The sequence below is a fragment of the Lissotriton helveticus genome, chromosome 5_1 (genome assembly GCF_964261635.1).
Source record: "Lissotriton helveticus chromosome 5_1, aLisHel1.1, whole genome shotgun sequence".
Classification (NCBI taxonomy): Eukaryota; Metazoa; Chordata; class Amphibia; order Caudata; family Salamandridae; genus Lissotriton; species Lissotriton helveticus.
In genome coordinates this window covers 239,175,604-239,189,473 of record NC_136065.1, presented here as the reverse complement: position 1 = coordinate 239,189,473, position 13,870 = coordinate 239,175,604, and the positions used below count along the sequence as shown (strand labels likewise).

General features: G+C 44.7%; 1 protein-coding gene across 1 annotated transcript in view; it reads left to right on the top strand.

Moving 5' to 3' along the window:
• Positions 1–233: 233 nt before the first annotated feature.
• The window catches only part of LOC144752437 (uncharacterized), a 59,611-nt gene continuing 45,974 nt past the window's right edge, over positions 234–13,870 (top strand). Inside the window, exons 1-4 of the mRNA XM_078640367.1 lie at positions 234–1,315; positions 6,988–7,370; positions 8,625–8,720; positions 9,112–9,246. Coding sequence (XP_078496493.1) covers positions 7,007–7,370; positions 8,625–8,720; positions 9,112–9,246 — 595 coding nt within the window. The 5' untranslated portion in view covers positions 234–1,315; positions 6,988–7,006. The remainder of the gene's footprint in view (positions 1,316–6,987; positions 7,371–8,624; positions 8,721–9,111; positions 9,247–13,870) is intronic.

The window sequence follows — 13,870 nt, the reverse complement described above, 5'->3', positions numbered from 1 at the left end:
TTCTGGTTTCCCTTTGTTGGGTGTGGGTTTGGTCCTCTTCCTTGACCTGTTGTGGCCGTTCTTCTGCTGATCTCCGTAGTGGCCCTAGGGGCAGTGCTAAGGCTCTTCAGCATGCTTGGCCTGTGACTGGGTGCTGGCTACGTTCACTTGCGGGGTGCAGAGGGCCACCTTTCTCGCGTTGCCATCTGGGGGCCTGACTTGCTGTGCCTGGAGCGACTCGGGCATCTTGGAGAGGCAGCCCATCGACGCATGTGGTGCACGCAGTAGTCTCTAGGAAGGTTGCTGGAAGCACTTGGTTGAAGCCTGACTGGACAGTGTCTCTGTCGAGTTCCCCATTCTTCGGTGACTGTCTGTCAGAGTGTGTATCTATCTGTGACCACGTGGTGGGAGCAGGGAACATTGTGATTCACTTTGTGCTAGCGTGAGGGGAGGTGTACTGCATCCGCTGCCTGTATGGGTGTCTGAGGCATTCCTCACCACTCAGTCTTGTTCTTAGAACTGGGGTCTACTGGTTCCAGTAGTTCTGTGTGTGTGCTGGCCTGATACTGGACCCACGATGTTGTGCTGTGTCAGGGGTAAATCCGTTGCATGCGCTGCTTTATCTTTTGGTAGCTGCGCACTTCTCCCCCTTCTAACATGCGGGCAGTTGGCTGTGTGAGGTGGGGACAGTCTTAGCGTCAGCAGTGCTGAGGATGCTGGGGCAATGTCACCTGAGCCTTGGTGCGAGGCAAGTTGCGGGAGCATTGTCCTGTCCGAGAGGTTGGCACCTGTGCTCCAGCGCGACCTCATACAGGCGTGTCTTGCACTGGGAGTTTCTCTACCGGTGGTGGTGTCCCCTCTTTATGCGGCTTGCGGCCTCGGGAGTGTAGCCGTCCTTTCCCCCTAGAGCGAGTACTGCCAGCTTGCTGTGTGGCGTGGGCAGGCGTCCGCTAGGTGGCGCTGTCCGCCGGTACTTTCTTTCTCGCGGCCTCCGTTTCATTTGCAGCCGGTGGAGGGCCTGTCGCCGTGTCGCTGCTCCTTTCTGCTGCACCTCCCGCTGGTCAGCCGTCAGTATGCAGGGGCTTGACTGTGCAGTACTAGGGAGCAGGCGGGCACTTGAATGTTTATTTACTGCCGCCCGTTGGGGTCGCAGGAGGCTGCCTCTGGGCGCGGCGGCAGGCGCATTGCTAGCACTGTGGGGGTGTCGGCGTTCTCCCGAGTGATTGCTAGGAGCGTCCCCTCCTGTTTTGCATTTGGGTGCAGCAAGATGCATTGTCGCCACCGGCGGAGCTCTGTCTAGCTCCGGGGTAGTGGGGCCACTCACGGTTGCTGTGTGGTGAGACGCTGAGCGCCTCGTTGCGGCGGCAGTGCCTGAGAGCAGCAGCGGCCATGTCCTTTTGCAGGTGGGAGACTCACAGTTCCGCAGGAGGGTGCTGTTCTTGGCGGTGCTTGTCTGCTCTTTTGAACATCGGACCTGAAGAGGTCGGGGGCCAGCCAGTCTCTGTGCCTTTGTCCCCGCAGGTGGAGGGCTGTGTCGTGAACGGAGCTTGACCCTCACTGCAGCCGCGGGCGGTGGTGTCCATTTCCCCCCCACGAGGGCGGGACGAGGGAGCGTTTAACGGCGGGCACACGGGGTTGGCTACCCGCCTCGTCGCCAATGTGGCGTCGGGCCTCAGGCCCACATGGCGGGAAGAAAGGGACACGGACAACTGGCAATATGGTGAATTAACTGGCACCCGGGCCCTTTTATTGGCGGGGTCACGTCACTCGTGACACCCGTGATGGATGGGTGTCAGGGTGCAGTGTGCCCAGCCCTCGAGGGAGTGGCTGGTGTTACAACTTCCTGCGGGACACTAGAACGTGTCTCTCAGGATACTACAGACCCTTCTGGCCTCAGAGTAATGGCAGACGAGAAACACTGATAGGAGCTAGATCCATGGATAGTATCAAAGATATGGGACAGATGAGGGGGCACTATGTGGGGGGCTCATTTTTTCATTTACGAATGAACACAAACAGCCTCCGCAGAGAGATACCACCGAGGAAGGAGGTTGTGGAGAAGGACATTTTTTTTATTACTATCATTAGTGTAACTGGTACTGAGGCAAGGGTGTAAGTTATCATTGTACCGCAATTATGTCTTTCTTACTATAAAAAAAAGAGTGGGGACCCATTGTCCTTCAAGCACTAGAGTCTAGGTCACCCTTGCTGCTTCGGTGCTGCAGGTATAGTGGCCCCGGGGCCAACTAAACCCCAATCATGGCAGTTTTACTGTCCTTTGCTTGCATTAGGACCCAATGCACACTTGCTATGTCAGTGTTGGTTGGGTAATGGCTCAAAGGAGGGGAAACTGAAGCAGAGAAGACACCTTAGTTTAGCCTCAGGGAGATGGCAGGGAGAGGAATGTGGCCAGATGGGAGCCCTGTTTTTAACAAATGCCAGAGGAGACAGCCCACTTTGCAGGGCAGTAGCTATCATTTGTGAAGTAGGTGCAGTGGCACTGAGTCGGGGAGTCTGAGGGGCACACTGCATCACAATTATGACTGTCTCACTTTAAAAAGGGGGCAAAGGGACTTATTTTCATATCTAGCATTAGGACACCCTTGCAGAAAAAAGAGGGACTACATGTGGGAGCTCCTTTTTTTCTTGAAAGGACAGAGAGCCTGTTGCTAGGTTGTCAAGGATGGTGATGGTCAGGCAAGGTGGGAAAGAGATGAAAGAGGCAGAGGTGATAGCTTGTTTCTCGGGGTTTCAGTAATTATTAGTGCAAAGGGTGCAGTTGGTTTGGGGCCCAGGAGTGTGAGAAGCTCACAACACCCCAATTATGGGGGGCTGTAGTTTGGGGTCAATTACTGGTGTTGTTTGATACATTTGCTGTTTTATAAGTCTCACATTTAGTGTGGACTATGAGCTACAGAAAAGGTAATACTAAACTAATCATATAAGCCCTACCCTCTGCGCTCAGCGCTGTATCTTCTGCCCCCCTCCTTGTCATAAAGTTTTGGAAAGGGGACGACTTCAAAGCATCTTGCTTAGGGGGGTTCAAAGAAAAAAAAAATTAAGACCTCTGCTCTAGCATTTAACATGGTCTGTTTTTGCTCCTAATTCATGCTGTCGTTTTCTCTGAACATACCACTGCCAGTTCAATTGTGGTCACAAAAGTCTATACTAATTTCTATTTGCTGTACTTATGCTGCCCTCACAAATCAAAATAAGGGTACCTACTTTATTTTAGCCTTCAATTTCAAATTCCTTCAGCGTTTTATAATATAACATTTTCAATTTAGCTTTTTTATGTATCATAGCTTATTGATCTGCCAATATGATTTAATTTTGTACAGAATCATGGATGCCCTGAGTAAGTGCGTGGGAGTCCCAGGATTCTGAGGCCTCAGATTAAGAACCACGGGTCTAAACTTTGCATATGTGAAATCTGAACTGCATTAACTATTCATGCGTAAATTATGCTTGCATTGTTCAATATGCACATTAGCAGATGGAGAGTGTGGACCAAGAAGTAGATGCTCCAAGGGCCATACTCTATATTAAGCACTGACAAAGCCAATAGTTATAGCGTTTTGTCAGAGGTATTTTATAATGTTAATTGACTCTGTGTGTGCTGCCTCCAGTTGTCATACAACGAAAATCACATAATGAAGTAACAGTTTGGATTACAACAGTGTGAAAGTTGGTAATAGGGCTCTTTTTGCTGAACCTACGGCATTAGATGAGTTAAAATGTACCCTGAAAGGAGTTAGAGGATGGATTTGTGTGTAAGCAGTGAAGTTAAAAGATATACACAGCATCTATATGAGTTGATAATATATATATATAGATATATATAGATAGATAGATAGATAGATAGATAGATAGATAGATAGATAGATAGACACAATAAATTCAGATGTTCAGTTAGGATTAGAAAATCTACACACACATATGTATGTGTATATATATATATATATATATATATATATATATATATATATATATATATATATATATATATATATATACACACACACCTTCATATGGTGCACTGAATAGTGGTGCAGCGTAACTTTAGGGTATCATTCTGCTGACACATCTATTAAAAGACGTCCTGACAGGTGGGCCGATGTTTTCAGTTTGGAACAGGAACACAGTTCCCTAAAATCCAGTTCTGAACATTATCTAAAGCCCATGTTTTCTGCAGGCACAGTATTTCATATGTAGTGAAAATTTTTATTGCGTCACCATCATGCAAAGTTGCTAAAGCTATACTGAGTTCCAGGAAATTATATTACAAGTTTACGGTGCTGCAAGGATAGACGGTATACGTTTTCACCCATCCTTAAGAGCAATATAGTTTAAACGAAGTGCAACCATTTCAGAAACAGGTTGGCCTTTGTGTGATCTTATAGCAGCAGGGTAACAGGTTAGAGACGTACAAGCCACTTTGATGCTTCCTCAATCAGCAAAGGGCTACCGGTTTTCAAACGCTAGGCCAAATAATAATTGCTTTATCTGTATCATTAGATCTGCCGATTGGAGCAAATTGTAAGGAATCTAGGGCCATATGTATCAAAATGTTCTTTTGCGATTCTCAAATAGCGATTTTTTGCTAATCGCTATTTGAGAATCGCAAGATGCTATGTAGGTAGGATTTGCAAATAATTTTGTGAATCCTACATATTCCTTAATTACGAATCACAAATTGTGATTCCCAATTAAGGAATACCTCCACATTTATTCCTATGTAGGAATGAATGGGAAGACATTCTCAATTTGCGATTCTCAATTAGAGATTCGCTAACTGAGAATGCAATTTTAAGGGTGCCTGGGTGTCAAAAGCAATTCAGAAAAGGGGGTGGTGATGAACAGAGTGTCTGGATTAAGCAGACCACTCTTACCCAGTCCAAAGATCAGGGCTTGATCCATCACCGTTATTTAGCTCACTGCCCCATCCCAGCTCAGAACCTGGCTATATGCAAATTAGTCTGTCCCTGGCCCAGTGCAACATGGGAACAGGGCAGACCAAACTACCAATCCAATTCTTCACCAGAAAGGAGACAAGCTTCCGGGGACCGGTTTCTGGCATTTCAGCCGTCGTCGGCCCGGCTTGCTTGAATCCTGATGGAGCAGTGAGCAAGGGACTCATGTCTGAGTATACCCTGCCACACCTATAATGGCCAAAAACAATTCAGAAAAGGGGGTGGTGATGAACAGAGTGTCTGAATTAAGCAGACCACTCTTACCCAGTCCAAAGATCAGGGCTTGATCCATCACCGTTATTTAGCTCACTGCCCCATCCCAGCTCAGAACCTGGCTATATGCAAATTAGTCTGTCCCTGGCCCAGTGCATCATGGGAACAGGGCAGACCAAACTACCAAGCCAATTCTTCACCAGAAAGGAGACAAGCTTCCGGTGACCGGTTTCTGGCATTTCAGCCGTCGTCGGCCCGGCTTGCTTGAATCCTGATGGAGCAGTGAGCAAGGGACTCATGTCTGAGTATACCCTGCCACACCTATAGTGGCCAAAAACAATTCAGAAAAGGGGGTGGTGATGAACAGAGTGTCTGAATTATGCAGACCACTCTTACCCAGTCCAAAGATCAGGGCTTGATCCATCACCGTTATTTAGCTCACTGCCCCATCCCAGCTCAGAACCTGGCTATATGCAAATTAGTCTGTCCCTGGCCCAGTGCATCATGGGAACAGGGCAGACCAAACTACCAAGCCAATCCTTCACCAGAAAGGAGACAAGCTTCCGGGGACCGGTTTCTGGCATTTCAGCCGTCGTCGTCGGTCAAAAGGACACATTGTTGCACCCCTGAAATGTGCATGTGTGCATATGTGGCACACATGTGCGCCACATGGCACTTTGAAAAATACAAAAAGGTGTTTTTTCAAAGAAATCGCAAATTACCACCAACTTGAAGTTGGTGGTAATTTGCGATTCCTTATGGCTAAATTGCGTTTTTTCTGTGCTTCTTAAATTGCATTTAAGGAATCACAATTTGCGATTCCTTAAATGCAATCGCAAAATAGGGAATTGCAATTTTTGCGTTACCTTATCTTGCGAGGCTGTTTTCAATTCATACATCCCACTTAGCCCAATTGTGATCGCAAACGCCGAAATTCTGCGAATTTCGGCGTTTGCAATTGCAATTTGGAATGATACATATGGCCCCTATTCCTTTATGAACAATTCTTTTCTATCAATATTATGTGAACAAGTCCCCAAATCCACACCTCGTAGAACTTGCAATGCAAATGTTCAATGTTGTCTCTAGCTGTTTGTGTAATTCTTTAATCTGCCTTTTATTACCTCTTATACTGTCAATCACTTGTTGCTTGAAGGTATGATTAAGCTATGATATGTAGCATTCTGCGGTGTTTGTGGCAGATTGCTTCTTTAAATTCTGTTGTGATTAGTGAAAGGCCTGGTTTCCACGATCTTTCGAAGGGTCTCCCGTTTGCTCAAGTGTCCCAGATATCTTCTCCAAGCCAATAAGTCACCAGGTTTGGTGCAAGCATGACTCGTTCAGCAACACATGGAGGTAGTGTGATGAGCCCTCCCCTTAGAGTTCTCAGAGGGTAGGAGAACCTGTCTGCTAGTTCTGAGGTAGATTGGGATCTGATGAGTTTGACATTCACCATTAGGCCAATATCACCCAACATTTCATCCTGTGGTCGCTTAAGATTGGGCCATTCCCAAAGCAAGTATTGGAGGAAACTAAGTATGGGCGGATTTTGCGGATTGGCAATCCGCGAACTTGCGTATTTACGGATTCGCAATCCGCAAAATCCGCAAACTCCCGCGAATTTGCGGATTTTTAAATTTTTTTTTTGTTCGCAAGGGTTTCTGCCAGTTCACGAGGTTTGTGTACCAGTTCGCAATTGCGAACTTACTTGTCGGCTCGCAACGGCCGCGACTATGTTGTTTCTACGTCTGGTTCATCATCACTACTTTTTTTAACTCTTTTCTTTTCTTCTTCCCTATTCTATTTCTTCTTTATTATTTAGCTTCCTTTCTGCCCAGACCATGGTAAAGGGAGCCGGGAAGCATCCTGAGAAGGGGAAGGGTCCCGCACCCCATGCCCGGCTCCCGTGCGGGCGTTTGAGGGGGGAGAATGTCGCGCCCCGGGAGATCTTCAGCGCGGAGGAGGTGGCCGCACTAGTTTTTTATGTTCAGCGCCGCCTCCCCAGGACCATCATGGCAGGCGGAAAGATCGCTAGCGGCTACGGGCTCCGGGAGCGCCGGAAGCGGTGGGAGAAGGTGTGCCGGGCCATGTACCAACAATCTCGGGTCCGGCGCACCTACAACCAAGTCACCCACCGTTGGACGGATATCCTGGACCGGGAACGCGATCTGCTGGACCTGCTCCGCCTTGAGATCCCCGGGCTTGGTGAGTAGTAGTAGCTATTTCTTTACTACTCTGTTTTCTCCTGCTCTGTGTGTTATTATCTTGCAAATTTTAGTTTTTTACCAAGAGCAATAATGCTGCTGATTACATTGTAGGTAAATTATATTTCAAAATCTTCTGTGCATTTCAGGTGCACTGCTCTCCTTCTCAGTAGCGCTGCTACTGTGCTTATTTGTTTTCGATTTTGTGTTCATTTCATTGGCCTGTGAAATTATGCATGAGTGTAGTTTAAAGAACTGTGTAATGCTAGACACTAAGGGTCAGATATTTAATTACCGGCACATCCCTGCAAAGTAGCAGGGATGCGCCAGTAATTGTGCGCCACGCCACCACCACCCATGGTGCGCCGTATTTACAATGCAGCGCACCATGTGCCGAAAAAGTCACCGAAGCGTTACGCTTCTGTGCCGTAAAGGCGGCGCATTGCTGGAGTTGCGTCGCAACGATGGTGCAGCTCCAGCAATGCTCTGGGGTGCTCTATCTCCCCAATGCTGTGTCAAGCCGTACGTCTGCTTCAAGCAGGCGCAGGGTTTGAGTCACGCATCATTGTCCTCAAAGTGACCGATTAAAATCTTGTAGATGTCCCTCAGCCACTTTTAGGATGCAATCCTGCGCAGGAACGCCCTCCCTTGCGCCGGAACGCCCCCTGATGGCGCAGGGCTTTACAACGTGATGCATCTCCCATATGCGTCACGTTGTTAATATACGCCGCACCATGGCGCCTCTTTTGTTCTGCCGCTGCGTCACAAAAGTCACGCAACAATGGAGCAAAAGAGCCGCAAGGGGCTTCTAAATCAGCCCCTACAGACTCAAGTCCAGTCCTTCCTTTGTACACATGGCGATAAGAAGAAATAGTGGTGGTGGATTGATAGTTTGAGTATTTTAATGACTGGTTAATGTAGTAGGAAACTTTTTAGTGTTGTCGCTGATCTGCAATCACGATGGACTTTGTCTGTCACTTTGCGTGCTGCAAACTGCTGCCTGCCAGTCCTAGGCGAACCTTTTTAGTAGTTTGTTTAGTGAGTTACATAAGAACTTTCCAAGTCGACGGTCCGCAAATCAAGCAATACTAATAACGTAGTAGACCACATGAGATAGGTCAATATATCCCGTGGAATAGTTGTCTATTTGCTATTTCGCCAAAATATTTTGTTATTGTTCTTTTGAAATGTTTGATTTGGTTGACAACAATCATCCATTTTTTCGGGTCTTTCTTTCTTTCATGTTGTACATCAGCTCCCCCCATGGGCAAGAGGACAGAGGAGGAGGTGGTTGCTGCTGCTGCTGTAGAAGGCCAGGATCGGCCAGGCGAGGGCTCCTTTGCTGGCCCCAGTAAGTTTTCATTTTAATATAGAGTACCTATTTTTTCCTAGCGTTCCTCATTCGATTTTTTCTAAATCGTCTTTGATCTTCTTGTAGACTGTATCTAAATTCTTATCCTGCCTCGACTATGACTCCCTGTGGTATTACTAGATTATTCTTATTAGTTTGTCTATGTAGCTAACTAAGATTGCACATTTGGCAATTTCATTGGACTCCCATTCTAGTCAGCAATAGCTCTATGCACTGAGCCTTCCCTGGAAAAAGGGACATTTTTACTTTAGATTAGACAGTCACAAATTATTACATCGTTTTCTGTTTTTTTTCACATTTCTTTATTCCTAGACCAAATATTATATAGTAGTGAGTGGTGTATTCTAACATTCTTAAATGTACTTTGTAGGTGGAACATCTGGTGGCGGGGCCAGCGCGGAGGTGGTGGTGTTGGATGAGGAGAACACTTCTGGGGAGGAGGCGGTGCAAGTGCCAGACGACACCAATGTGCCTGTGAGGGTTCACACGGTGGTGGCGGGCAGAGGTAAGCTATATATTCCTTACTTATTGAGATTGAAGACTGCAGAGTGTGCTTTCTGCATGGGTGTATTATAAATCAATGAAAATCACAAGTTCATAATCAACTCGTATACCTGGGCACAAGTATATGCTGTATATCAGCAAAAATTTCCAATGAAATGCTCCATTATGTAAAAATAGCAAACAATTTGTTGATAAATGGTACGCAATCCTGAATAAATGTAGCTTAGATTTGATCCTGTTAATTATTGAGGAGTTATCGAAAATACTAGAAGAATTGGGCACTGAAATCGTGGGAGTCCAGGAAGAACTTAAGAAATGTATGAGCTCTGAAGAACTTGCTAAGACATTGGAAGATATTAACCAACAATTGGTTAAACACACAAGAAGTGAACGAGCGTAAGATCAGAAAGTACCGTCGAGACACCCTCGATTATAAACTTGAGGAAGTTTATTCATGGGCGGAAGTCTATGCAAAAAGAAGGATTAATAGAGGACACGATTCACAAATGGATGCCTCCTCTACAGGGAGTGAGGCGTCTACACGAAGTGGACAACAGAAGACACAGGCACAGGGATCAAAAGAAACTCCGTCTACTTCTGCACAAACGTCTTTTTTAGAGTCAGGCCCAGACAAAAGGGCAGACCCAGGAGGGGCTAAAAACGTAGAAAAAGAGCAAGAGCAACCAACGACGAGAGACAAACCCAAGAGGAGGAAATAAGTACAGGGGATATGGATGAAAACAACCTAGTCATCAACATATCACATAAATCCATTACCAATAAAGAATTGCAAACACTACAGAAAGGTATGTCCTTTATACCCACCACGGGAACTGATGTTCTTGAACTTGAGGTGAGTCTATTCAAGCTCACTCGGAAATTACGCCTCAGAAACTTCTTTGACAATGTTGTGACAGAAACCACAGGTACAGAACCAGATGAACTAAAAGGCCTCAAAACATCTAGTAAATATATGGCACCAGTTAGCCATAAAGCTATTGATCTATTCGAAACTCTTTGTAAGCAGGATTTACATATGATCAACCCTCACCGCAAAAAACATTGTAACATATCACCAGGGGAATTAAAGATCATTAGAAACATCAGTCAGGATGAAAGTATATTGTGCCAGAAAGCAGACAAGGGTGGCGCACTTGTCATTATGGATCGATTATATTATGACTTAATGGTCAGTGAACATCTAAACGACACCAATCTATATATGAGTATCACACACAATCCGACTAGAGAAATACAAGACATTCTGATTCAAATTTTGAAGAAAGCAGCAGAAAATGGCACCATTAAGGACAAGACCAAACAATACCTCACGCAAACAGACCCACGGAGCCCGTCATTTTATATGACGGCGAAAATCCACAAAAATTTGTACCAACCTCCGTGTAGACCCATTGTGTCTACTGTGAAGAGCGTACATGAACCAGTGGGGAAATTCCTCGATAAATACCTCCAATCATTTGCAGTGGAAGCTTACTCGTACATCAAGGATACCACACATTTTTTTTAAAAATTGGCGGATATCAAAATTGGCAAAGAACAACCAATCTACATGGCCACAATAGACGTTCAAGCACTATATACGTCGATACCCCACTTATCAGGCATTGAGGCAGTGGAAAAAGTGCTATTATATAGCAACTATGAAGATACTTTAAAAGTTTTTTTGATGGAACTTCTAGAGTTTACCCTCATGCACAGTTACTTCAAACATGGTGAACTATGGTATATCCAAAAGAGTGGTCCAGCCATGGGAAATTCGGCTGCGCCGACGTATGCCAATATTTTTATGAGGATTTTTGAAGAGACGAACATTTTGAGCCAAAATATCTGGAAACAGCATATTAAACTATATGTTCGTTTTATCGACGATATTTTTATTGTTTGGGAAGGTGCCAAAGAAACTTTGTCATCAGAAATCTCTAAACTGAATCTGATAGATGAACGTATCAAGTTTACTTGGGACATCCAAGACAAAACCATCAATTTTTTAGATGTGAATGTCACTCGAGGAGAATCCAGCTTTGACACGACTCTATATAGAAAAAACACAGATCGAAATAACCTATTGAGCTTTGACAGCTTTCATCCCCCAGCGCTTAAAAGACATCTGCCATTTTCTCAACTTATGAGGGTGAAAAGAGTCGTCTCGGACCAACAAAAAGCAGCAATTCAGATGGCAGAAATGTCCACACGTTTTCAGAAAAGAGGTTATCCCCCATCTGTTCTGAAAGAGGCTACAGACAGAGTAAAGGAGATATCAAGAGAATCTTTGTTGAGTAGCAAACCCAGTCCTAAGGAGCAGCGGATAACATGTGTCAGTAAATTTTCTACAGCCAGCAAAGCCTTTAAAAACATTATTAAGAAGCATTGGTCTATTTTGCGGATTGAACCAGATTTCAAGGGAGCTTTTGAACTAGATCCATTGTTTGCACATACACGCTCGAAAAATATTGGTCAACTACTGAAAACCCGAACTAAAGCTAACCCATACATGATTTGGAAAGGAACTCTACCTTGTTTGAATTGTAGCAATTGTGGGAACATTAAGAAGGGCAATAAGCTATCACCCCCAGAACACAAAGAAAATATTAATCTGCAGGTGAATGGCACATGCGACTCGATGAATTTGATTTATGTTCTAAGCTGCCCTTGTAAATTGCACTATGTTGGCCACACAGAGCGCAAACTCAAAACTCGTTTGAATGAGCATAAAAGTAACATTCGTACTAAACAGCTCAAATCTACGGTTGCCGCACATTTCATGGAAGCTGGTCATCAAATTAGTGATTTGAAAGCATGTATTTTGGAAAATGTGGAGAAACACGAAGGCATTAACAACAAAGTCCAGCTGCTCAAGAGAGAAAACCACTGGATATATCGTCTTAGGACTTTAAAACCGTTTGGTCTCAATGAAAGGGTGGAGTTTCAGTGTTATCTGTAATATCATATGATTGTTTGATGTACATAATTTTTGCATGATATGCTTTGATTCTTTGTCTAAATACATATACCACAATGCATTGCGCAGCGTAAATCCCTACCCTGTTTTAACTGTTTTTCTTTGTCTCGCACGTACACGTAGTATAATGCGGCCACAGTTGATGCACATGCATACTAGTACCATGATTCATAGCGCTAGGCTAGAATCCTAACTCCTCCCCCTAGATTTCTTAACCGTCCCCGCCACTCCGCGTAGGAAGCACAGGAGTGTAGCAGACCTTCGAGAGCGGCAGTTCAACTCATTTCGGTAAGCGTGATGACTTTAACAGCCTTAGAAGCGATAGCAATGCGCTATTACCCTTTAAACATCTGTTTAAGCACTGGAGCAGATATTACTGTTTCCCGCCAGTATTGCCACAGAGTCACCCGTAATCGCGTAGTTCGTACTGATTTGTTTAGACGAGCCATCTTTAGATAAGTTTCACTGTGCACCACCAAGCGTGTTCAGTATGTTTACTGAGCTTATCCTCACACCAGGAACGGTTGAGTTATTTTCAGGCACACGCAGCGCGTTTTCAGACAGTCTCTTGTGAGCATCTAGTATAACTACTGTTTAAATAACTTGATATTTAGGTTATTTTGGAAAAGTATATTGGCATTACTTTAATGCATGTAGTTTTGTTGACTGCTTATTATCCAGTGGTAATTATCATTATTTAAACTTGCAGATCCCTTGACAAAGGCGCTGGCTTGCGCCGAAATGCATTGGGAGGCCATTGGAGGCCATGTTTTGGCGATTAAAATGAATGAAATTTAAAGAAATTTGTTGATGGAGACATTTAATGTGGAGTAACATTAAGATGTCGTGATGATCTATGGATTACTAATAAAGAAGAAATTTACAATAACTTCAGTAACTAAGCACTTCATTGGAAATTTTTGCTGATATACAGCATATACTTGTGCCCAGGTATACGAGTTCATTATGAACTTGTGATTTTCATTGAGTATACGCCACACCCCGGAGTAGAGGGTGTTCCTGGAGCACGGTGATCATTTTAATACTACAAAATAACTTTGCAGTGCTCGAATCACCCGATTTTTGTATTATAAATCAACCAGGTAGTAGCCTCCTCTAAATGTACTTTGACTTAGCTGTGAAGTTTTTGGCGAGAAGAATCCCAATCAGATCTGAGATGAACTTGATGGATGGGATGAACGAAAAGCGAAAGAAGGGTGTAAGTAAGTGTGGAAGGACGAGAAATTTAATGATGACTGGCAAAGAAGAATGATATGTGTTTGCTTGGTCCCCGAGGTGGCTGGGAAGGAAAGAATATGGTATGGTGCATGGCTGGGTGAATGATAAAGCAAGGATGGGTGGAAGGAGAACAGCCTGGGTGGGTGAAACAGAAACTGTATGTGTGCATATACTTTGAATGGATGGATGCCTGGATCATGGTACTATCTGACTCTTAGATAGCATATGTGTATCTAGAGAGAGTAGACGGTCACTGGATGAACTAAGTGTTACTTTGAAGAGCATGTAACACCGCACCCGCACGTCCGTTCCAGTGTAGGAAAGGCAAGGAAAAGAAGTTGTAATTTTGTCCAAATACTACCATGAATAGTAGCAGTAGTTTGTATTGCAACTGCAAGCACAGCAT